The sequence below is a fragment of the Vulpes vulpes genome, chromosome 14 (genome assembly GCF_048418805.1).
Source record: "Vulpes vulpes isolate BD-2025 chromosome 14, VulVul3, whole genome shotgun sequence".
Taxonomy (NCBI): domain Eukaryota; kingdom Metazoa; phylum Chordata; class Mammalia; order Carnivora; family Canidae; genus Vulpes; species Vulpes vulpes.
Window position 1 is genome coordinate 131,939,471 of NC_132793.1, and position 24,567 is coordinate 131,964,037.

The 24,567-nt window shown below is 35.9% G+C and overlaps 1 protein-coding gene across 3 annotated transcripts in view; it reads right to left on the minus strand.

The window, feature by feature from the left end:
- The window catches only part of TBC1D19 (TBC1 domain family member 19), a 144,161-nt gene that overhangs the window by 81,395 nt on the left and 38,199 nt on the right, over window positions 1-24,567 (minus strand). For 2 of the 3 annotated variants that reach the window (XM_072737937.1, XM_072737939.1), the window contains 5 exons: window positions 23,446-23,521; window positions 12,497-12,571; window positions 11,231-11,294; window positions 9,902-9,948; window positions 6,400-6,510 (listed from right to left, as the gene is read on the minus strand). In XM_072737937.1, coding sequence (XP_072594038.1) covers window positions 6,400-6,510; window positions 9,902-9,948; window positions 11,231-11,294; window positions 12,497-12,571; window positions 23,446-23,521 — 373 coding nt within the window. Of the gene's footprint in view, window positions 1-6,399; window positions 6,511-9,901; window positions 9,949-11,230; window positions 11,295-11,604; window positions 11,684-12,496; window positions 12,572-23,445; window positions 23,522-24,567 lie in introns of all 3 variants that reach the window. The other variant, XM_072737940.1, reaches the window with a different exon arrangement.

Below are 24,567 nucleotides of genomic sequence, written 5' to 3' on the forward strand. Positions count from 1 at the left end.
GCCTGCTTCTCCCTCTGCCTGTGTCTCTGCCTCTCTCTCTCTCTCTCTCTGTGTGACTATCATAAATAAATAAATAATTAATTTAAAAAAATTTTTTTGAATTTTTAAGCAACAGACTAATTGGTAAAGTAAGACATGGTAATTACACTTTTGAGTAAAGAGCTAATAACACTCAAATTATTCCTGAAACACACACACACACACACACACACACAGAGCATGTGTAGAATTTATCAATTTTGTCTTCTAAATTCATTGTCTAAAATTACCAACATAATTCTCTACTTGTGTTTTCTATGGTACTGGACTTCATTCCACTTTAAATCAACTAAACACTGCAAATATCCAAAACAAGTTAAATTAATTTTTAAGTAAAATTAGACGATCAAGTGTTCTGTTAAACTAAGAATAAATTAGATTTATTCTCCAGACTTCCTCCACTTATCTAGTAATGTCTAGGGAAAATCATGTTTGTCTGTTATTTTTTAAATATACAAACTCCCCATATAATTCACATTTTTATTCCCTAATTAAATATTTCTATTAATATTTGCCTCAGTTTTATTATTCTAATTGCTAAAACCAAACTTCCTTCTCCTTTAAAAAATGGAATTAGTTTTAATCTTTCATAATTATGTATTATTATTTAGGTTAATGATTTATTTGTGCCCTCATAAGAGTTATCCAGCCTAACATGCACACTCATTTTATTTCTAAATGTATAGTATCCAATGTTTAGTATCAATTTTAAATAACTGATGTTACACTCAACTTTTAACTAAACTTGATTTTTATCTGTACTTTAAAAAAGCACTTCAATTTATGTTTCCAATTTTTAATGACTAAAGAGGTAAAAAGAAAAATTTAATGTTATTCTTCCACTTTCAACCAGTCTTCTACTTATTTTAAATACTGTTCTTTCATTGAAATCATTAGAATTAATGATAAGGTATTTGGTTATTTAATAGTTTTGCCCTCTCTACTACAGAAGGGACTTAGGTTCAAGACACATTTCAATATTAGCTTCTGTAATCATAGTGAAGAATTTTACTTAGGCTAAGACATGTATGTTAAGATGTAGAAACAGAACTCGGAACATTCATTTTCTAACCGTTCTGTACTATTTTTCACTCGGTATCAGTAGACCTGTGCCCCAATCTCTGATTTCCTTCAAAACTCACCCAGGGTATTAGGCCTTCTTGGATGCCTTCTTTGTTATTCTAGGTTAATATAAACAACTTTCTCTGCATATGTATTACCTTTTATAAACCTCCAGCAAAGCACAGGATCACATCATATCGAAATTATCTTTTTACTGTCCATCTCCCCATTAACCCGAAGTTCCTGGAAAGGGCTGTCTCTTGCACATATTTGTACCCTACTGGCATTGTGCTAAGCGACACAGAATAGAGGGGCTCAATAAATACTGAACACCCTGCTGAGCTCTAGTTTCCAACCTGTTGCCTCTACATGACTGAATCAGTCAATAGGAATAAGTTGACAACTTCACTTTAGAGTTAGTAAGTTTCAGTTAACTTAAAAAACGTCCTTTTAACATGGATGAGTCTATACAATATTGTAAACTAGGTTTGAAAGCCATCTATTACAGGGTCATATGACTCAGTAAGCCTCACCAAATTCAATACTCATATGGACAAACCAGAATCTAAAATAAACCATGCAGGGACGCCTGGGTGGCTCAGAAGTTAAGCATCTGCCTTCAGCTCAGGGCATGATCCTGGAGTCCGGGGATCGAGTCCCACCATCGGGTTCCCTATGAGGAGCCTGCTTCTCCCTCTGCCTGTGTCTCTGCCTCTCTCTTTCTCTCTCTCATGAATAAATAAGTAATATCTTAAAAAAAAATGTATCCTGGAGTCAGAATCATATCACCAGATCCTATGACTCAAGGAAGGTAGGAACAACTAGCCCTAGTCACAGTATAAAGAGAAAGACTAACCATAACACTTAGTAGTGGGTATAGCCACAATTTTTTAAAAAAAATTAGCCACAGCCTTTTGGTTCTTCAACAGCTAAGAATGAATCCACATCAGCTCCGGGTCCCCTCAGAAAGACAAAAGACATAACTAGTCCCACTCATGCACATACTAAACCTTTTCATACAGTACCCTTCCCCTGTCTCTACCTCGCAAACTCCTTCACACTAGTTCAAATGACAGTACCTCTAAGAAGACTTCCCACCACTTCCAGCAGAAGAATCTGTCACTTCCTCTTCTGTTCACATTATATAAACTTATAGGACTTCTAACACTTTTAAAAATAATTTCTTAAAAATTTATTTTTTTATCAAAGTTTTAAAAGTCATGTAATTAAGTAATGTAAGTAATAGTAATTAACAGTTATATACTATTTACTAGGCTCCAAGCACCATCTATATGCTTTATATATTATTTTAGTTTCTTAGGGCTTCCATAAAAAAAAAAAAAAAAAAAAGAGTACTACTAACAGAGTAGCTTTAAACAACAGTAATTTATTCTCACAGTTTTAGAGGCTATAATCAATACGTTAGAAGGCCATGCTCCCCTGAAGACTTTAGGGGAGACCTGTTCTAAGCCTTTCTCTTAGCTACTGGTATTGCTGGGAGCCTTTGCTGCTCCTTGGCTTATAGATGCCTAACTCCAATCTCTGCCTCCCCTGTCTTATTATAACTCCTTGTATGTTTCTCCTCTAGTCTCTTCTCTCTTTTTTTTTTAAAGATTTATTTACTTACTTATGATAGACACACATAGAGAGAGAGAGGCAGAGAGACACAGGCAGAGGGAGAAGCAGGCTCCACACAGGGAGCCCGACGCGGGACTCAATCCCAGGACTCCAGGATCGCGCCCTAGGCCAAAGGCAGGCGCCAAACCGCTGAGCCACCCAGGGATCCCCTATCTGTTTTCTTCTTATAAAAACACTGGTCATATTGGGTTTAGGGCCCACTCTATTTCCACAAGATATTTCCGTAAGATTGACGGATCTACAGTGACCCTATTTCCAAATGAGGTTACGTTACTGGAGGTTGGGACCTCAACATATCTTTTTGAGGGACACAATTCAACCCATAATTTACAGCTTGTTGATCTGCACAATACTTCTATGAGATATTATCATCCCTATTTTACAAATAAGAAAACTAAGGTTCAAGAAAACTTGCCCAAGGTCATATAGCCAGTAAGGGACAGAGCAAGAATTTAAACTCCAATTAGGTGCCTTCAGAGTCTAACTAACTAACCATCGTGCTATACAGTCTCCACATACAGCAAATAGTTTAAGAAGTCAAATGACCTTGGGTTTACCTTCACCCAGCACTGTTGCCCTGAAAATGTACTGGATCTCTCTCTCTCTCTCTCTCTCTCTCTCTCTCTCTCTCACACACACACACACACACACACACACAAGCACAAATTGTGGCGAGGAATGCCAGCTATATTAAGCAATATACTTTGCTGAAAAAATATGACCTTTGATGATAAATTATATTTGAATGGAAGACTGGGGGGATCCCTGGGTGGCTCAGTGGTTTGGCGCCTGCCTTTGACCCAGGGCGAGATCCTGGAGTCCCGGGATCGAGTCCCGCATCACGCTCCAGGCGTGGAGCCTGCTTCTCCCTCTGCCTGAGTCTCTGCCTCTCTCTCTCTCTCTCTCTCTCATAAATAAATAAATAAATCTTTAAAAAAAAATGAAATGGAAGACTGATAGGGCTATAAAAACCTATTGGAAAATACAGGCCATAGTTGCTTGATGTGGTGTCTCTTGACAGGACTTGGAAGCTATGTTCACGTGTATCATAAGAAACAGCTCCTATTGTCTATAAGACGTCCCTACGTTGTGCCTATGTTACTTTGTCACTTCCAATCGCATGCCTTCCTTGTTGGGGCTGGAAAGTAGCACGAGGTTGGCTGTAAGGACTCTCAGCCTGACATACAGACATGCTTTGTTTTCTGTCCCATACTATTATACAAATCTAAGTGAACCTGATCCCAGGTTATAACCTATCGTATCCTGTGAGTGTGAATGTAACTTCAAAACTGAAACAATTATTAGTGCTCATGGTAAGCATTCATTCTCTAAATTGGCTGTCTTTATTTTTTCGCTTTAGTTTTTGCTTCTGCCTTTCAAATTGGAAGATTTCAAGTATCTACAGATCCTAGGTTGGTCAGTCATATTTAGAATGAGGCAATAAACAAATGCCCGGAAGTGGAGTCTGCAAGGATTGGGCACGGGCACAGTGGAGGGAAAGAACTGGGCAGGCACAGTGATGGAGGCAGGAGATGATGAGAGTAGTCTCACCACTTGATCAACTTTTACTTAGTGTCTCTGTTTTCAAAACAGTGTCTCAGTATTGCACTACTTTAAATCGGAAGTCACTGAATTCTTAGCCTCTCTGACTCTTTTTCTCTCACAAATATGTCTCAGTGGAAGGAGAAGTCATTTGAATATGCAACGTGCCAAGAGTCTGGGGGTCTATTCTCTCCTGATACAGACTTTCACATAGTCTCATTTTTAAGCCTATGGTTCACCAAGACCTTCTATAACATGGGGTGTCTCCAATTCTTGAGCCTTTGAAAGCTCTATGGAGAAAATCAATTTGCTTCTTATATTACTGTCTGGTCACAAAATAGAAATCATACCGGCAATGTGACAAGGAAAAACAGAATTAGCAAATGTAGAAAGCAACTATGATTTCTAGACTGATGAAGAAGGAACCAAGAAGGAACTAAGAATTCAGGAAAGAGCTCCCTGCCCTCAAGACTGAGATTCAGACTTTTTTTTTTTTTTAAATGCTTACCAGAAGTTGTAGTTATCATCTGTTATCATACAAAGTTATTACACTATTACCCGACTATATTCTCTAAGCTGCACTTTTCAGAGCTGTGATTTATCTATTTTGTAATTGGAAGTTTGTATCTCTTAATCCCCTTCGCCTACTTTGCCCATCCCCCACCACTCCCCACTCTGACACCACCAGTTTGTTCTCTGAATCTGTGAGTTTATTTCGGGTTTTTGTTTGTTTTCTTTTTCAGATTCCATGAGATTCAGTCTCTTAAGGATAAAGAATGGCTGCCCCAGGAATGTGCATGGGGGTTAGAGAGGGTGGGTGAAGAAATTTGCCAGAGGGTACAATCTGTAGCTGGTTCCGCAGCTGATCTGCTGCCTTCTGAACATAGGATCCAGGAAGGGAAGGCCTTTTCTCCTGTTATGGTCTTGCAGGCCCCCCAACCCTAACCCTCAACTGATAAACCCTAACATTAAGCCAGTTAGCAAAAGAGGAGTGTTTGTAAGATCTAGCTCCAGCAAAATAAAGCAGAGCAAAAAAAGGTACATACAGAGATGAAGATAAATTGATTATTGGTATGCCTCTTATCTGTACCTCCCATCTTCCAGAGAGAAGCATATGGGCTTGATCTTCTTCTGTGTTTGTCAGTTATCATCTTCCTACCAGCTCTCCAGCTGAATATATTAACAGAGTTATAAGTTGTTTCCTAGTTTCACCAAAGACAGTATTTATAGTTTTGTGCTCCTTTTTGCTTTGGGGTGATTAGCAAGAAAGGGAATGATAATTTCTTAACTCCACCATCAGGAATTCTCCCCATCTTTCTGTAATTGCTGTTTTAAAACTTCCTCACCAAAATGTGACATACAGACATGTCATGTTTTCTGTCCTGTACTATTCTACAAATCTAAGTGAGCCTGATGCCAGTTTATAACCTATTGTATCCTGTGAGTGTGAATGTGACAGTTTCCAGAACAAAGACAATCTCTACCACATCTTCCTTTCCCTTTATCTTCCTCAGTGCCTCATTTGGTTAAGCTTAATAAAAGGCTGGTTGAATTAAATAAAATGAACATTCCTTAAAAATTTTTAATAAAATTCACAAGTTGCTTCAATGAGTTTTATTGCCATATATCACACACCTGAATCTCAACAAAACTGTCTTATAAATCTATGCTGTTGATTAAAATGAGAAAAAAAGAAAAAGCATTTATATAGGTCCATGAGAGCTCATCTTTAGTCCTACTAGCAAAGTAACTCACTCTGTATGTTTACAATAGAAACATTTCACTTCATTTAATGAGCAGACAGTCCTTGTTGCTTGCTGCACTAGAATATTTTTCTAATAGTGTCTTCTAAAATATGTAATATTTTGGTTTTTTTTTTTGTTTTGTTTTGTTTTTTTTTAAATTTTTATTTATTTATGATAGTCACAGAGAGAGAGAGAGAGAGAGAGAGGCAGAGACACAGGCAGAGGGAGAAGCAGGCTCCATGCACCGGGAGCCCGACGTGGGATTCGATCCCGGGTCTCCAGGATCGCGCCCTGGGCCAAAGGCAGGCGCCAAACCGCTGTGCCACCCAGGGATCCCTAAAATATGTAATATTTTGAATGACTATACACTTACCAATTCAGGGATGTCTTTTACTTTCAGAGGAACTTGGATTAAACCCAAATGAGTCCTGAAACTAAGAGAATCACCATTTTCATAATTTGGGTTGCGAAGATTAATTAACACCTTTAAAAACAAATCCAACAAAATTGGTTAGTTTCTTTATAAGATGTTTACACTTATAAAATTGGCAATGATGTTCTTGGTGTATAATAAAAATTAAAAACCATTTGGGGCTATGCATATACTTTAATTGCATTCTAAAATACCATAAAATTGTACTGATATGTTAAAATACCATAAACATGCTTTAAATTTAATATTTCCACTGATGATCTACCATATGAAAGTCTAAATAAAAAGTTAAGAATTTAATTAGAATGAAAAACCTTTCAATGGTAATAAAAAAAAACCTGCTTGATTATAATATTTAACCAGAGAAGGTGAGAGAAAAATTAAAATTGCTTGATTGTAACATTTGCCAGGGAGTTTTAGAATCAGCTGTAGATCTTTTAAAAACAGCTACTGACAACATTTTTAGATAGTGGAATAATATTGTAGAATATTGCTTCTAAATCAAACTCACAAGAAAAAAAAATCCAGAAGCCAAGCTAACAAGAAAGATTGCTGAAAGTATATATATTTTCAGAATTAAAGATAAAAAACTCTTAGATATTTACATATCCTTTAATCTAGAAATCACACTTCTATGACTATAGAAATAATTAAGGTGTTTGCAAAGATAGTGCAAAATGTCAATGAAGTACTGTTTATAACAGAAAAAAAGGATCAATTAATCAACAGGCCTGAAGGAAACAGAATGTTATGATTATTAAAGAGAAAACACAAAAATTACATGAACTTTCAGCTCTTAAGTGCTAAAAAAAGTGAAGAGCTTGGGAGAAATCTTTAGCAAGCTAAGAAAAATAATCCCATCACCATAAAGGCAGTTTCCGTCCAAACTAACTTCTCTTTAGAGTTAAAAGGAGATCCCAGTTGGGGTGCCTGGGTGGCCCAGTGAGTTATGCATCCAATTCTTGGTATCAGCTCTGGTCATGATCTCAGGGTCCTGAGATCGAGCCTTGTATAAGGATCAATGCTGAAAGTGGAGCCTGCTTAAGATTCTCTTTCTCCTTCTCCCTTTGCCCCTCACATCCCTCCTCCCCGACTTGGAATCTCTTTCTCTAAAAAGAAAAAAAGGAGACAGTACAGTTGGCTCTTGAACGACATAGGTTTGAACTACATGGGTCCACTGAAATGCAGACTTTTTACAGTATAACACTGTAAATGTGCTTTCTTTTCTTTAGGACTTTAATATTTCCTTTCCTCTAGCATACTTTATTATAAGAGTACAGTATATAATACATATACAAATTATGTGTTAATTGACTATGTTATCAGTAAGATTTCTAGTTGACCGTAGCTATCAGTAGTTAAGTTTTGGGGGAGTCAAAAGTTATATATGGATTTTTGTCTATGCAGAGGATCAAAACTCCTGTGTTGTTCAAGCATCAACCATGTTTTATGCTGACAAACTAGTATCAGAGACAACAGTTCAGAAAAGAAATAAAATATGAAAGATTCATTCATTCTTTTATTTATTCATTCAATACCTATTTATTGAGCAACTATGTGCTAAGCACTATTCTACCTGTTGGAGATAGAGCAGTTAACTTGCAGCTGGTTTGTGGCAGCTCCACATTTATCTCCAGGGACACCTGGATGTCCGGCAGTGACGCTTGGCCAAGATGGGATGTGGTACACTAACTAGTTATGTATTCTGTGCTATTTAATGTCCCCTGGAGGCAGTTCATGTCAGTTTATTTACACTGTTTATTGAAAATGTACAGATTGCTGGTTTCATCTGATCCACCAGTGGGGGTATAAAAGACCCGTTGGGAATCTTGTGCCTCAACTCCCTAGGCCAGTGTTTCTCACTTGTATCTTGGCAGTTCAAAACCCAAAGATAAAGCATGTCCTCTGCCACTGAGAAAGGAGCTTTGCCAGGAAGTTTGGATCTCTTTTTATTTTTATGTGCTTTCTTTCTCTTGCTGAAATAAAAGCCTTCTGTGGTTATATCCTATGAAGTCCTGTGAGTCTTTTCAATTATCTGACTTTGTAATTGCTGTAGCAGTGGACAAAATAGAAAGAAAAGCTCTTGCCCTCATGGACCTTCCATATAATAGGAGAAGGCAGGCCATAAGCAAAACAGAAAAAGAGAATGTTCTATAATGATGAATGCTATGAAGAAAAGCAAAGTTGGAAAAGGCTAAAAGGAGTTCTAAGCAGGGGGCTGGGGGTGGTGAGAAGATGACATTTAAAGCAAAGACATAAGGAATGAGGGAATGTGCAGTAAGTATCTGAGGAAAAAGCACTGTGCGCAAAGAAAACAAAAAGCAAAGGCCGTCAATGGGAGGAAGCCAGGGGAAAGCAAGGAGGCTAAAGAAGCTGGAATAGAACAAAGCAGGGAAGAGTTATAGGAAATGAACTCAGAGATAAAGGGGTATCAGATCAAATAGGGTGTTTTATGCTAGTGTTATGAGTTTGGCTTTTAAGCAGAATGAGATGGGAAGCCGCTGGACACCAGAAGAGTGGTTTACTTGGAATGGTACTTAAAGGGCCTTCTCCTGGGTACTGCACTGAGAACAGATTCTTGGTGGGCAAGGGTGAAGGAGGAAGATGGGTTAGGAGGTTACTATAGTGATCCAGACAAGAGATGAGAGCTTGGACCATGGATGTAGGAGTGGTAGCGAGAGGAAGTGGATGATTCTGGATAAATTTTGAAGGTAAAGGTGACAGGATTTGCTCATAGATTATGTGTAAGGTACAAAAGAAAGAGGAGAATCAAAGAAGGGTCAATTAAAATAATTAGTGAGTTCTAAGTGCCCAGTAACGAGTTTCACTTAATGATCCATATGCCTCTCAAACTTCACTAAGCTCATTGTCTTCGCTATCAGACCTGTTCCTCCTCTTTTATTTTCTACCTCAAGGGCAAGGTACCTCTGCCCAGTTACCCAATCTAGACACTTACAGATCATCCTTTTCTTTTTCTCATATTCCCCAAACCTAATCACTTCCCGTATCCTCCTAAAAATCTCTTGCAAATCGGTTGAATTCTTTCCACTTCCAATGCTGTTCTTTTAGTTCAGATCCTTTACATGTCTTAGACTTTAGACTTAGACTAGACTTTACATGTCTAGACTACTGGAACAGGGAAGGACTAAAAAGGAAAAGATTCACTGAACATCTGTATGTGCTAGCCAACAGGTTACCTGATTTACAGTCACTATTTTTAATCAAAATCTTCCTAATTGATTTTCTCGCCTCTAATCTTCCCACATTCCAATGTATTTTCCAAGAACTATTTCTGAACACAAATCTGATGTCTTTCCACTGCTTCAGTGACTGCAAGGCTTTTAACATGATGATTCCTCTGCCTAGAGATATTCTTATATCATCATTTCTTCCATTTGCCCCCCCCTTACTAATATACCTATATTGACCCAATATAACCTACCTCCAGAAAATCCTTCGGTGCATAAACAGGTCTGAAAAGGCTTAAATCTGGAATTAATAAGATAGATTAGAACAAAATTTCAATTAATATAACATATGAATGCTTATTAATAATAAATATTAATGATTCTTTGATATGTTGCTGTGTAGCTAGATTAAATCAGACTTTTGCAGAGTATTGATAATTTGTCATACGTTGTCTAAAGTAGTGGGAAGACAAAAATGAAAAGATAGTCCCTTTCCTTCACAATCTAGATTCTAGAAGAAATTAAGAGTCTCTCCTTCATAAATATGTAATAAATTTCTATTGAATTGAAGAAACAATGTCAAGACACCTGGGTGGCTCAGTGGTTGAGCATTTCTGCCTTTGGCTCAGGTCGTGATCCCGGGGTTCTGGGATCTAGTCCTGCATCAGGCTTTCCATGGGGAGCCTGCTTCTCCCTCTACCTGTGTCTCTGCCTCTCTCTGTGTGTCTCTCATGAATAAATAAATAAAATCTTAAAAAAAAAAAAAAGAAAAATGTCAATATAACATAAAAGTTCTATATGAGAATTTTCAAAGTACATAGAACATAAATAATACTTTCTTAGTGAATTCCTCTAGTTGTATTGACTGTTCTCCCTTCTGAACTTCTATAACACATTGCTTTCTAGAGAAATCTAGTACTGTACTTATTTCCTGCCTAGTCCCCCATGCTTATTTTTAAAGAGGAGTGGTGAGGCATTATGTACATGTCTACCTAACAATTATATATATCTACTTATTATAGAAAATGAGATAGTTGTCACTCATATGCTTATAAAATTGACTGACTCCATTTTAACCATTAAAATAAATCAATTTTTTTTTCAAAATCAATTCTTAAAAACACTTAGGAGCATCAAAACTTTTCACTATTCAGCCTATCTTTAATATCTCAATGTAATTAAAGTTTGAATAATATTTGCCTTGATTAAAAAAAAAAATATTTGCCTTGATTATGAGTCTAAGAAATCCACTGAAAGATTTAATCTACTTTTTTATAAAAATGTTTCCAAATGCTGCTTTAAAAAAGGATAATTAAAAAAAAATAAAAAATAAAAAATAAATAAAAAATTAAAAAAAAAGGATAATTGACTTAAATATTCACCAAATAATGTAAAACATTAGCCAAAGTTAGGAATTTTTAAACTGCAAAGTAGAAATTTAAGCAAACAAAGTAGATGATTGTAATTAGTGACAAAGGAAAACTGCTCCCTTTCCAAAAGAATTGCTAATGTTATTATGGATCCACAATTAAGAAGGCAATTTTTTTCCTATAGCTACATTTTTAAAAACGTTGTTCATATACCTGGTTCATCAGTTCCCATTTCATTCCATTTATTGAGAAGTTCTTTCTGTTCTCCAACTGGCCTCTAAAAAAGGTAATTTTAAAATTGGTTTCATTTTGTGAGGTTGAGCAATACAGCTGAAAAATAAGAACCAATAACTTATCTAAAAGTTTGAATAAGCTACCATAATATAAGGAGAAATAATTTCACTACATATGGTGAACTTTTTTTGGAATTACTCTTAAATTATTTTTATTTAACTATTATATCTAGTCTCAATGGCTCAATTAGAATATGGTGCTAATGAGTCCAAGAAAAGAAGGTAAATGATCAATACTGGCCAGTAAATTTCACAAAGAAAACCTGCTCCTCAGCCACATACTACATCTCTTACCCCATTCAGCAATCTCAGAAATGCATCGCAAGGGGGACTGGCCAAGAGAGTGTGACTGTGAGTCAGTAGCATCAGCTTCCTATATGAAAGACAGTATATTACACAATACTACATATTTAGACAGTTTTCCATATAAATTTATCTGTTTTTTACACCATCCTTCTGGTGCCTTCAGTGACTTGTCCTTGGGTATTATCCAAAGTTCATCCACTATATCCTGTCTAACAGGAAAGAATAAATAGCATAGTAGCAACAATAAAGTGAAGAGAAATTTGTTTTCTCCTATTCAAAAAGAATCCAGAGCATTCCTCAAATGGCTTTTCTCTCCCTTTTTAACCTCTCCCCACTCAAAGCCCATAGTGACAGATAAATGTTGAGAACTAGCTCTAACAATAGTACTATTAGAACTAAATAGTTCAACAACAGAGATGACAAACCATCTTTCCATTCTCTATGTTATCACTGAAAGATGGTACCATACTGGCTATTACAAAGTGATAGTATGCCCAAACTCCATCTCTAATTTTAAAAATATGCTTATTGTGCTAATTAACCAAAAATAAGGAGACCAAAGGTAATTAAGATACCTACAGTGCATCTGTAACACATATAACTTTTATAGCCAAATCTCTAAAGAACCTGTATGTAGATTATCTCCTATATTTTTATTTATTCTCAAGATATGTTCCTTACAAAAAACATCACAGCATTCGCAATAGAAATCTAAATAGAATAATACATCGATGAAATTGGCCTTTTACAGATTTTTGTTTCAAAACAAACTGATACACTGGTTAAAAAAAAAAAAAAAAGATAAATCTGCCTAGCAGTTACAACTTCATTGAATTTCTAGTATTTGATTCACAATAAAAGGCTTAAATGTTAAAAGTACCTTTCGTGCCAATGGGATACTCAGTTCAGTGCACATACTATTTAAACTCTTCAAAATTCTTTTTTCCCAACTTCCCTGAAATATAAAGAACAATTTATTATTGTTTCTGGTTAACAATACCAAAACTAATTTTTGAAAATTAAATAAATTATGAGTTATATAGATATGCTGAGGTTGGTTGAGACTGGTTATCTTCCTTTATTATTTCACCCAACAAATATTGATCACCACCTACTATGTGCCAGATACTATCCTTAGTGCTGTGAAGTAAGTCATGAAGAGAAAGTCTCAGTCCTCATAGAACTGATGTTCTAAGGGAAGATGGCAATGAAGACAGATTTAAAAAAAAGAAGGAAATCAATGAATCATACGGTGATAAACATTGTAAGAAAAAATAGCAGATAATAAAAAGGTAAATTACATTTAAACATTTTGTAAATGTTTGATACTCAAAAATCTCATTAATAACCTAGTAAAAATAAAGCTTTATAGGAATTATTATATTCAGTCCTAAATACCTCAGCATGAGTATTCTAACAAGAACCTTCTCCTACATAACCACAATACCACTATCACACCTAAGAAAATGAGCAGTAATATCTCATATCATCTAATACTTAGTCTACCATCAAACTTTTCCACTTGTCCCCAATTAATTTTTACAGTTTTTTTTAAATCCACAATCCACTAAAAATGTAAGCATTACATTACATTTGGTTGTTATGTCTCTTCCCCTGTAGCTAAATCTAAAATACTTTGTCCTTTTCTTTTTCATGATATTGGCTTTTTGAGGAGTCCAGGCCACCTATCTTTTAGAATGTGTTACCAATTTGGATTTGTCTTGTTTTTTGTTTTGTTTTGTTTTGTTTTGTTTTCAGCATTACCTTCTTCTCTCTTATATCCCTTTTAAACTTGAAATAAAAAGTTCTTTTAATAGTCAAAAATTGATTATCCAGATATACCATATTTTAGTAAATTATTCTTTTTAACACCAAGCTAAATGATCATAATTTCTTTTTTTGGTCTTTTTACTAAAATATGCCTATAGGTTACTTCTGACTCATTGAAACCAAACTAAAATAATACCAAAGCTTCAAAATTTAGATCAAGAGAGGAGAAAAAAGGAAAACTATGTATATAACATTATTGATAATGGACAGTTATATCCAGTCAATACAAGTAGAATAATAATAGCAGCTCCAGCGGGGCCTGGGTGGCTCAGTCAGTTAAGTGTCTGCCTTCGGCTCAGGTCATGATCCCAGGGTCCTGGGATTGAACCCGGTATTGGGCTCCCTGCTCAGTGGGGAGCCTGCTTCTCCCTCTCCCCCTGCTGCTCCCCCTGCTTATGATTTCTCACTCTGTCAATTAAATAAATAAATCTTAAAAAAAAAACAGCTTTAAAAAATGTGGTTATTATAAAGATTAAAGATGTAAAGTACTTGAAACAGTGACATAATGATAATAATCATTCAAAAATTGATAGCTTTTAATATAGCTGTCATTGTTCATAGCTTCCTCTTTAACACACATATTTAAATACATTACTCTTTTTTTCTGAACATACTCTCCATGCTCTAGTGTCCATCCCCAACATACTTATTCCTACTTTATCTGAATAAATCTTATTCACCTTTCAGGCCTTCACCTCTATTTTTTTTAAGATTTTATTTATTTATTCATGAGAGGCATACAGAGAGAGGCAGAGACAGGCAGAGGGAGAAGCAGGCTCCCTGCAGGAATCCTGATGCGGGACTTGATCCCAGTACCCCAGGATCACGACCTGAGCCAAAGGCAGACGCTCAACTGCTGAGCCACCCAGGTATCCCAAGAATATTAAATTCAGAAAAATTGGGATTCTTGTGGCTGGAACAGGGGACATGAACTATCATGGCTGAAAATTCAAATAATGAAAAGATATTGATTCAACAAACATTTACTGACCACTTACTAAACACATGCCACTAAAAATGAATAAAACAGCATCCCTGTCTCTGAGAAATACATTACTTTTGTTATGGGGGTGGGGAAGATAAGACAGCACAAATAACATGAGACAGGTTCAAAAACTGCACAAGGACTATTATCAGCCCATATGCCATACACACATGGAAAGAGCATAAAAGAATAAACTAGGAAACAGGAAGCTGGGTATGTCAAAACTTCTAGTTGTTAATAGAATACATACCACTTCCTTTAAAAGTCTAAAAAATATTGAAAGGAAAGTAACTTCAATGATTTGCATTTCCCCCATTCCCTCTTCCATATTTATGACACAATGCCAAGGTTGAGGGCTTTCCCAAGGTACCCCTTACAAGAACTTCAGTCAAGGGACACCTGGGTGACTCAGTGGTTGAGTGTCTGCCTTCGGCTCAGGTTATGATCCCAGGGTCCTGGGATCGAGTCCCGCATCAGGCTCTCTGCAAGAAGCCTGCTTCTCCCTCTGCCCGTGTCTCTTCCTCTCTCTCTCTCTCTCTGTGTCTCTCATGAATAAATAAATAAAATCTTAAAAAACAACAAAACTTCAGTCAGATGATCAGAGAGGTTATTTCCATAGAAACCTTGGGTAGTCTGGGAAGTCATTTCTATAAACATCAGAAAGAGGAATAGAATTTCCCTAACAATGAAGGGAAATCCAAGATGAAGAAAGTAGTCGCTGGCAACCTGGGTCATCCTTTAGGTTCCCTCAAGAACTCTAATCTTAACTTAGGGGTATTTATTTGTTCATTTGTTTACTTACTGCCATACTGACTGACGTGTATGGAGTGCTTTCTACGTGCCAAGCACAAAACTACGACCAGTGAGTAAATGGTATAAGGAGCATAGGACTATTTTAATACAAGAAAGAAACTTTCCAACAAGTAGAAAGGCTTAACCAAAACGGCTTAAGTTAGTGAAATTGTGAGCTCTCTGATTCCAGAAGTACTCAAGCAAAAGGAGATGAACTCATGAGGTTGGACAAGATAAACATGATGGATCTACTTCAAATCCAGTTTTATAAATACTTAACTTTTCTCAAGCTCTATCTGTAGAAGTGACTAAACAAGCCCAAAGTCTCAAAAATAAATGCTCAAAAAGTCATGGTCTCAAGCTATTATTTAAATTAAAATGTCAATACATGTTTAGCGCACATAGAAAAAAGTTGAAGTGGCAAATAAACTATTGAGGAAAAAAGAGAGCACTAATAAAAGATACAAAGGAAATAATGGTTCCTACGCAAAGACTTATGAAATAAATAAAGCTTTAAAATGTTATTTAAAAGAAAAATGAATGGCCTTTTACATTTAAAGTGTTTAATAGGAAGACATTACCTTTTACCCAAACCCACATCCTCTCCAAATGAAATTACTGTTGCCTTCAAATCAGTTTCCCTAATAATTGGAATCTATGGCATTAAGTTAAAGGATTTCAGAGTTTTATAAATAAGGTAATTTCTAAGCCACGGGAAGCAAAAAACTTAAAAAAGAATCACAACTGTATTGAAATCTCTAACTGGGTATTAGCTATTGCCTTGCTACTTTTTTCCTAACAATGAAAGTAAGAAGTCTTAAAAAGCCATATAATTTAGCATGTAAAAACTATGAAATTATAAAATTAAAAATTATTTCTTTCACTCTGAAAAAAAAGAAAGCAAAATAGTTATAATCCAGCTATCTAAAGAAAAAAGCTTTTAGTAATTCTCTGGTTATAAAAGTAATACATTTATTCAAGATAATTTGGAAAAAAGAACAGTATGTAAAGAATAAGAATAATCAATAAGTATCCATAAATTTCCATCAGCCAAAAATAACCACTGGTAATACTTTGTTCTCTTAAGTTTTTCTATGTATGTGTGCATGCAATTGAGATACACATTTCTGTACACATATATATATCTAATTAGAGTAGAATTGTACTGTTTTATATTTTGCTTTTTCCATTTAAGATTATATTGTATACACTTTCTCATTTCATTATATGCTTTCAAAAATAACATTTTGTTTTTTTGGGTTTTTGTTTTTTGGTTTTTTTTTTTTTTCAAAAATAACATTTTGAAGCTGTATAACATTGTCTTTTGGAGATATCATGCTATACATATGCAAGTCCTACTGTTATTCATTTAGATTCTTTAAAAAGTTTTAGTATTATCATGAACATAAATCTCTATGTTTTCTAAGTCTTCCCTTTAGATAAGGTTCTAGAAGTGAAATTAATAGGAAAAGGGTGTGAATATCTTCTAAGAGGGTACATTTGCTATTTTTTATTTACTCAATTCATCCATCCTTAAAAAAAAATATCTGCTGAGCATCTGCCATGAGGCAGGCCAGATGTTGAAGGTACAGCTGTGAAAGGAGAAACAGTGACCCTGCATCACAGAAATGGCACTGTCTCAATGATAATCCAGACAACCCAAGTACTGCAGTAGGAAGTATGGGGGCCTCCTTGATAGAGAGTTGGAGACAAAGAAAAAGGACCTGAGAATCTGAGATCTCAAGGTCAGAAAGCCTTCCTAAAGAAACCATCATGTAATATAATACCCAAGAATGTGCAGAAGTTGGCCAGAATATGTGAGATTTGTGGGGAGGCAGTTTCAGGTAGAAGCAACGGCATGAGCAACAGTTCTCCTGCTGGAACAAGAGAAGGAAGTCAAGTACAATTAGACAGAGAAGGTATATGTGTGTGAAAGTGGACAGGGGAGTGGCAGGATGGGGAGGAACAGTGTGAGGATGCAAGATAAGACCTGAATGGTAAAAAGGAGCAAGATCATTTATAGTTTTGTAAGCAAAAATAAGAAGTTGCAGCTTCATCCTAAAGGTCTGGGAAGTTTTGGGGTTTTTAAAAAAGATTTTATTTATTTGAAAGAGAGAGAGTATGCATATGAGCTTGAGCAAGGGAAGCAGCAAAAGGGGAGGGAGAGGGAAAGAGAGAGAATCTTAAGCAGACTCCTTGCTGAGCATGGAGCCCAATGCAAGGCTGGATATCAGACCATGAGATTATGACCCGAGCCAAAACAAGAGTCAAACACTTAACCAACTGAGCCACCCAGGAACCTCCTAAAAGTCTGGGAAGTTTTAAGACATAGAGTGACAAAACAGAAGGCAGAAAGATCAATTAGGAAGAGGATGAGAATTACAGTCACATAAAACTAACAAAATTTTCACTTTTATTTAGGTTACTGGATTGACAGAGAACTACACAAATTTAACCACATAGCAAATCTTGAATTTGAGTATTACTGGAATAGATAGAGAAACAGGATGAATATCTCAAGCAGTACAGATAATAGAGTCAGACGTTCCAGGTTGAAATTCCAACTTTTCCACCTACTAGTTTTGTGAAACTGGACCTATCTAAGATTCTAAGAGTAACATGCTTCATAGGCTTGTCATGAATATTAAATGAGTAAATACTTGTTAAGCATTAGAATGGTACCTGGCACATAATTAGAGCTCTATGTACTTACTAGTACTATTTCACAAGAAAATTCATATACTTATATTTAAGCACACATTGTATATCAGTTTCTTCAAATACTCTTTCTCTGAAAGGTGTAGCAAAGTAGTTCCCCAAATATTTTACATGGAAACAGGGTTTCAGTCACATAAGTCTGAACAACACTGGATTAAACTAAATTAATATCTTTACTGCAATATCTTTAAACATCTCAGAGCCCTTAACATACCAAAATAAACTGTGTTCAACAAAATTAAGTAGTATTGAACTAAAACCCAAAGTAAAAAAAAAAAAAATCCATGAATCCAGTGATATAACAAATAACTGGAGGGAGGTAAACAACTCTTCCATGCAGAAACATTCCAAATAATTTCTGTAGAGACTCCCACCTCAAGGAGGTGAAGCATAACTGTCTCACCTTACGTGTGAACCATAAATAATGACTTCCTTCCAAAAAGTACAGTATACAAGGGGGTGGGGATGAAGAATGACTTCACAGTGGAACAACCTCATAAATACTACCTCAGCCAGGTGATCCAGATCAACATCAATAGTGATAAACCATGTGGATAGTATACGCCCTGATGTGATGAACATAAATGGCACTTTTTATCAATGGTCTTCCTCCAAGAAATCCCTCAGTCTAATCATGAGAAAAACATCAGACAAATTCCAACAGAGGGATATTCTACAAAATAGCTGACCAGTACTTCCCAAAACTGTCAAGGTCATCAAAAACAAGGAAAGTCTGAGAAACTGTCATAGCCAAGAGGAGCCTAAGGAGACATGACAACCAAATGTATCCTAGATGGGATCTTGGAACAAAAAAAGGACACTAGGTTAAAACTAGGGAAATATAAATAAAATACGAACTTTAGCTAATAATAACGTATTAATGTTGGTTTGCTAATTTTAACAAATGTACCACACTAATTTAAGATGTTAATTATAGGGGAGACTAGGTATGGAATCTATGGAAACTCTATAATATCTTCTCAATTCTTCTGTAAATCTGAAAGTCTTATAAAAAATCAAGTCCAGGGGTGCCTGGGTGGCTCAGTCAGTTGAGCAACTGCCTTTGGCTCATGTCATGATCAGGGGATCCGGGCTCATGTCATGATCAGGGGATCAGAGGTCCTGGGATTGAGCCCTTATCTGGCTCACTGCTCAGCAGGGAGCCAGCTTCTCCTTCTCCCTCTGTAGCTCCCCCTGTTTGTGCACTTGTGTACGCACACGCTCCATCAAATAAATAAATATAATCTTTAAAAAAATCGAGTCCATTAAAAAGTCATAAAATAGTGATTCTAGGAATGAAAGGCACAGCACTGGAAATATAGTGAGACTGTAATAGCACTATAGGATGACAAATAGCAGCTACACTGTGGTAAACACAGCATAATGTATAGAGTCATCAAATCACTATGAGGAACACCTGAGACTATGCTGTACACCTGAAACCCTGAAACTAACGTAATACTGTGTTGACTACAATAAAAAACAAATACGAATAAATAACACAAATTTTTAAATAAATAAACTGTGATCCACCAAGAAGAAAGCAGTGTGGGCCTCAATTTCCAAACTTATTTGTCCATGGAACCCTTTTTTGTGGAGCATCTCTCAGGGCTAGTAGTATTCAGCAGAAAATACTTTGGGAAATGCTGATGCAGTATGAGAAACCTCTTTCTCTCATCAGCCCAGAAAACTGAATAACAATCTGGCTTGCCAAAAACTGCAGAGAGTTGATTCACATCCCAACTCAAAAGCTAAGTGAAGTTCAAATAACTCATGAAACTTTATTTATTTTTTTTTTCTCATGAAACTTTAATAGGAAAAAAAAAATAATAAAAATTTTCCAGGCTCCAGTTCCAAAATATTTTCTTCTGACCTGTTTTACTCAATAAAAGGGGAAGGAAATACTAACTGGATTTTTTTTTTTTTTACTAACTGGATTTTTTTAAAGATTCTTTTTGATTGTAAAGGGCAAAGAACAACTTAATAAGGCACCACCTATGCCCAGGTCCTCCCTAGTGCTCCTAAAGAATGTTTTAGCCACCTCCCCCATAGCACATAGCATTTTCTACCTTACATTACAACTACTTATGCTCAAGTCTTCTTTCAAGGACACTATTAATTTGACATAAACTTCCTAAGTTCTTGCTACATAAAGGTCAGTATGCTGGATGTAATAGGTATATAAAAACGTTTTAAAATTGTTTTGTTTCCAAGAGGCTTATAACAAAAGTCAAAAAGATGTACACAGAAATTGCTATAATAGAATGCAATTTGTGATAAGAACCATAAAATGACACTGTGCTACACGAGTCCAAAAGAGAAAGAGATCCTTTTCAACAGGGGTGATAACTATCATAGAGGAGAGATGTCATCCGAGCTGGCCCTCAGAAAATAGATTTTTCATGATGCTCAGCAGGCAATAAGAGCTTTCTAGGACAAGAAAACAAAAATAAGAAGTGTTAAAAGATGCAAGATGGAAAGGCAAAATGATTCATGTGGAAGAACATTATAGAATAGTTATAAGACAGCAGAGATTGATAAAGTGGAAAGGGAAGCTAGGGACAAACAGCAAAGATTCTTACATGTTTTGCTTTGGAGGAGGAACTTGTAAGGCATCGGTAGTCACTGAAGATTGGTGAGAAGGCAATGAGATACTTTATAAGGTTTCACCTGCTATATAAAGTTAATTGTGGTAAGAGTACATATGAAGATGGGGAGAGAGACAAGGTGAAAATCAGGAGGTGTAAGAAAAAGACAAGGATGTGAATTAATGTCTGAAACAAAGTTAGCACTCAATAAAAGGTAGTCGTCGTCCTCCTCCTCATCACTGTGATCACCATGGTAATGGCCTTGATAATAATAAGGAAGAGAAGGCTCTAAGACTATGGGAAGAAATAATTTATAGGACTCAATGACTACTTGGATATGGAAAACACAGATGAAAGCTATTTCAAGTCTAAATTACTATACTAATGATGAATTAAGAGAAATAGGAAGGTCAGGAGGAGACGTTCATTTTAGGAATAACATAATAAACTCAGTTTTAAACATGTTGAGTTTGACCTCACATCAGAAATGCACAGTAGATAGTTGATCTCTATGATCACTGGAGGTAAAAGGAATGTGGTAGCAAAGAAGAGGGAAGCTGTGGAGGCCTGAATAAGACGACCTGAATCTAAGTGGCAAATGTTAAAAACGAATGACAGAGAGGTAGAATTTAGGGGCTACCCAAGTGTGAAAAACTGAGAAACCCTAACTGGAAAGCAGATAATGTATGATAAGTAACAACAAAAGGACGGACAGGCAGCAAAATGAATCCACTGAAAGATAAACAGATTTAGACTAAACTGATGGTAAACATAAAACTCATGTGATTTTCCTAAGTATTCCACAGTTTGGGAGAAGAAAATAGACGACAGAGGTAGTCTCACACTCAGGATTGGAATGGCAGACAGAACAGAAGTCTAGAGGGGCAAGAGATGATGAGGTGCAGGGGAGCACAATGCTGGGATGGTAGTTAGGCCATCCAGACTAAGGAACTTTTGTGCAAAGAGGAGAGAACTGCCTAATAGAACAGGGAGCTGAAGAACTAGATGACTCAGGGAGAATAAAGGAAGGCAGGCAGACGCTAACTAGTAGAGGAGATATTTAGTGTGACCACAGTTAAAGAATCAATTATTTCAACAAATAGCGTCCCATAGGTTAAGCACTGTGCTAGATGCTGAGGATAAAAAACAGTCCCTGCTCTGAAAGAATGAACAATATAGTGCAGGGATTGACAAGCTTCCTGTAAAAAGGCAAACGATAAATATTTTAGACTTTGCGGGTCTAAAGGTGTCTATGCAACTACTAAATTCTGACATTGTAGTGCAAAAGCATCCACTGACAATGTGTAAATAAATGAGCAAGACTATTTTCCAGTAAAACGTATTTTATTAATTCCTATGATTTTCATGGGTCACAGATATTATTATGCTCTTGGCTTTTCAGCCAATTGAAAATGTAAAAAAATATTCTTAGCTTGCCAGCTGTACAAAAGCAGATGGCAGGGTAGATTTGGCCCACGGGCTGTAGTGTACCAACCCCTGAGTTAGCGGCTCAGTCTGGAAAGAAAAGAGAGGAGTAATACACACACACACACACACACACACACTACATACACTTACCATTTGATGTGTTCTCAGCAACTAGCAGAGGCTTGAAGAATGGACCTGTTATTTACCTCTCTACCTCTTCTTTTCAGTCACGATAGGAAAATAACTTTAGTATTTTGCTTCCTACACCTAATATGCTAAAACCGATACTTTCTCTAAAACTTTTCGAAATTTCAAATCTCATCAAAAAAATTTAAAAAAAAATTCAGACCCAACCTTTTTACTTTCATTTTTTTTGAGTCTATATCTTTATAACAAAAGGTCAAACAATTTTTTCATACATGTATCATTTAGTAATTATGCTTTATGACATATTGGTAATATTGTCTGCTGGATCTGAAGGCACCACCCAAAGATCTGAAAATATTACAGATTTCCTGAAATATCTCCATGTTTTTTTGTTCATATTGCTTCCTTTCATCATGTAATTTTGAGAGTTTTTTAAACAAAAGTTGAAAAATTAAAAGTTGCCTCCCATCCACTGCTTGGAATGTGATAAAGCAACAGAATATTTCTTCGGAGCAGAATGAACCACTGTGATAACTGAAGCTGGGTGATGGGTTTATAGTTCTTTGGGGTATATATGAAATTTTTCATGATAATCTCTGAGACTATAATTGAGAAAAGTCAACTCTGTGGTGCCCCATAAGCCCCCGGGCAGCAGCAGAGAGTCACACCCGGCACCTTGAGGGAGGCTTGCAGAGACCTTCTCGTAGGCAGGTGGGCCAGGCCACACCTACATGAAGAACAGTCCAGAGGTCAGGCGCATGTAACAGAATCTACTAAGTTCCTATTTTAATGATTCTTTATAGATTTTCTATTGAAAAGCATTTCTTTTTTTAAAAAAGTGAATTTTAGTTGTCTTAGGACATTTTAGAGAGTAGGTTCATTTGAGCTCTGTGATAGAATACAGTACGATATATCAGCCTGCTGTGAGAACAAACGTCCTTCATATACAGTATCAGTATCACTGGCTTCAAAAGCCAATATTTTAAGGGAAGCCTGAGTCAGTTCATCCCCATCTCATTCTTTTAATATCACAGAGCATGAGGAATAAATGGTCACATAATACTTTTATCACATTTAAAGTTTCAGGCCAGTATGGTACATGATTTATCCCTCCTTCTACTCACTGTTTTCAGGATTACTGTAGTTAAGTAGGTGTGCTCCTTGGTTATTACTGAGAGTAAAAAGGGAGAGCATGCAAATACTATTTACATCGCTGGAGTGGTTCTTACCCAGACTTCCATATAATGTATAATATATGCTCCTGATACCAATAAGGTGCTCTCATTCTGCATTATAGAACTTGGCGTGGAAAACTAAAATAAAAAATAAACAATAGCCAACCTGTGCTTTCCTCATGTATACCAAAGGTTCTTTCAGATGTTCAGGAGGTGCAGCAGGATGACTAGGTAAAGGAAACCTACGGACAGAAAGAGGCAGCTAAATATTGTACATTATCTTGATAAATAATTAATTCTCTTTGTTAGAAATCACTTACCTCTGTGGTCCATGTTATAAATGAAATAAAATATCTGTCAGCAATTCTGAGTGTTTACAGAAGGTACCACAACATAATAAAGCTCTAAAATCTTATCCTACTAGTATTACAGTTTTAGATTAGCAATTTAATTACCTGTTAAAAGTTGAATTGCACAATAATTTGAATCTATACTTTGAGGTAATTTTAAAATTACTTATAGTTTTGTAAATGCTCATGTAAAAATTGTCAGAACTGTTACTGTTAGGATATAAATACTGTAACATTTAGAGGAATTTTTTAAGGTTGAAAAAAATTCATGAATGTGTTAACATATCAACTCTTCATTCCTCTCAATTTCCTTTTCCATATGATTATGTATTTTTACATGATTGGATATAAATACTATCTTTCATAAGAACCATGTTTTAATATATAATACATGAATTTGATAAAATTTTAAAATGTTAATGTCTTATGTATTCTTTCTGTTGTCTAAGTAACTTTACACTCATATTCAAAATGTATTATTTTTATTAATAAAACATTTATTTATTCAACAAATATTTGAGCCATTCTAGGTGCTAAGTGTATGGAGGTAATTGAGACAACATCCCCTGTTCTCATATACATAACATTCTAGAGAAGAAAGACAGTCAATAACTACAGAAAGAAAGAAATTTATAGAACAATATCAGATAGTAATGCGTGCCATGAGGAGATGAGAGCAGGGTAATGAGATAGAAATGATTTGGAAGGGGAGGGAAGGTGTCTAGGGGAGCTAATACTTGAACTAGGACGTAAGTGAGAAGGAGCCAACCATACAAAGATCTAGGGGAAGAATATTTCAGGCAGAGAGGCAGCAAGCACAAGACCCTGACTGAGGTAGGAACATATGGAATGTTTAAAAATCAGAAAAGGCCAGAATGGCTGGAATATAATGAATGAGACACACAATAATGTGAAATCACAGAAAGCACAATAGGAAA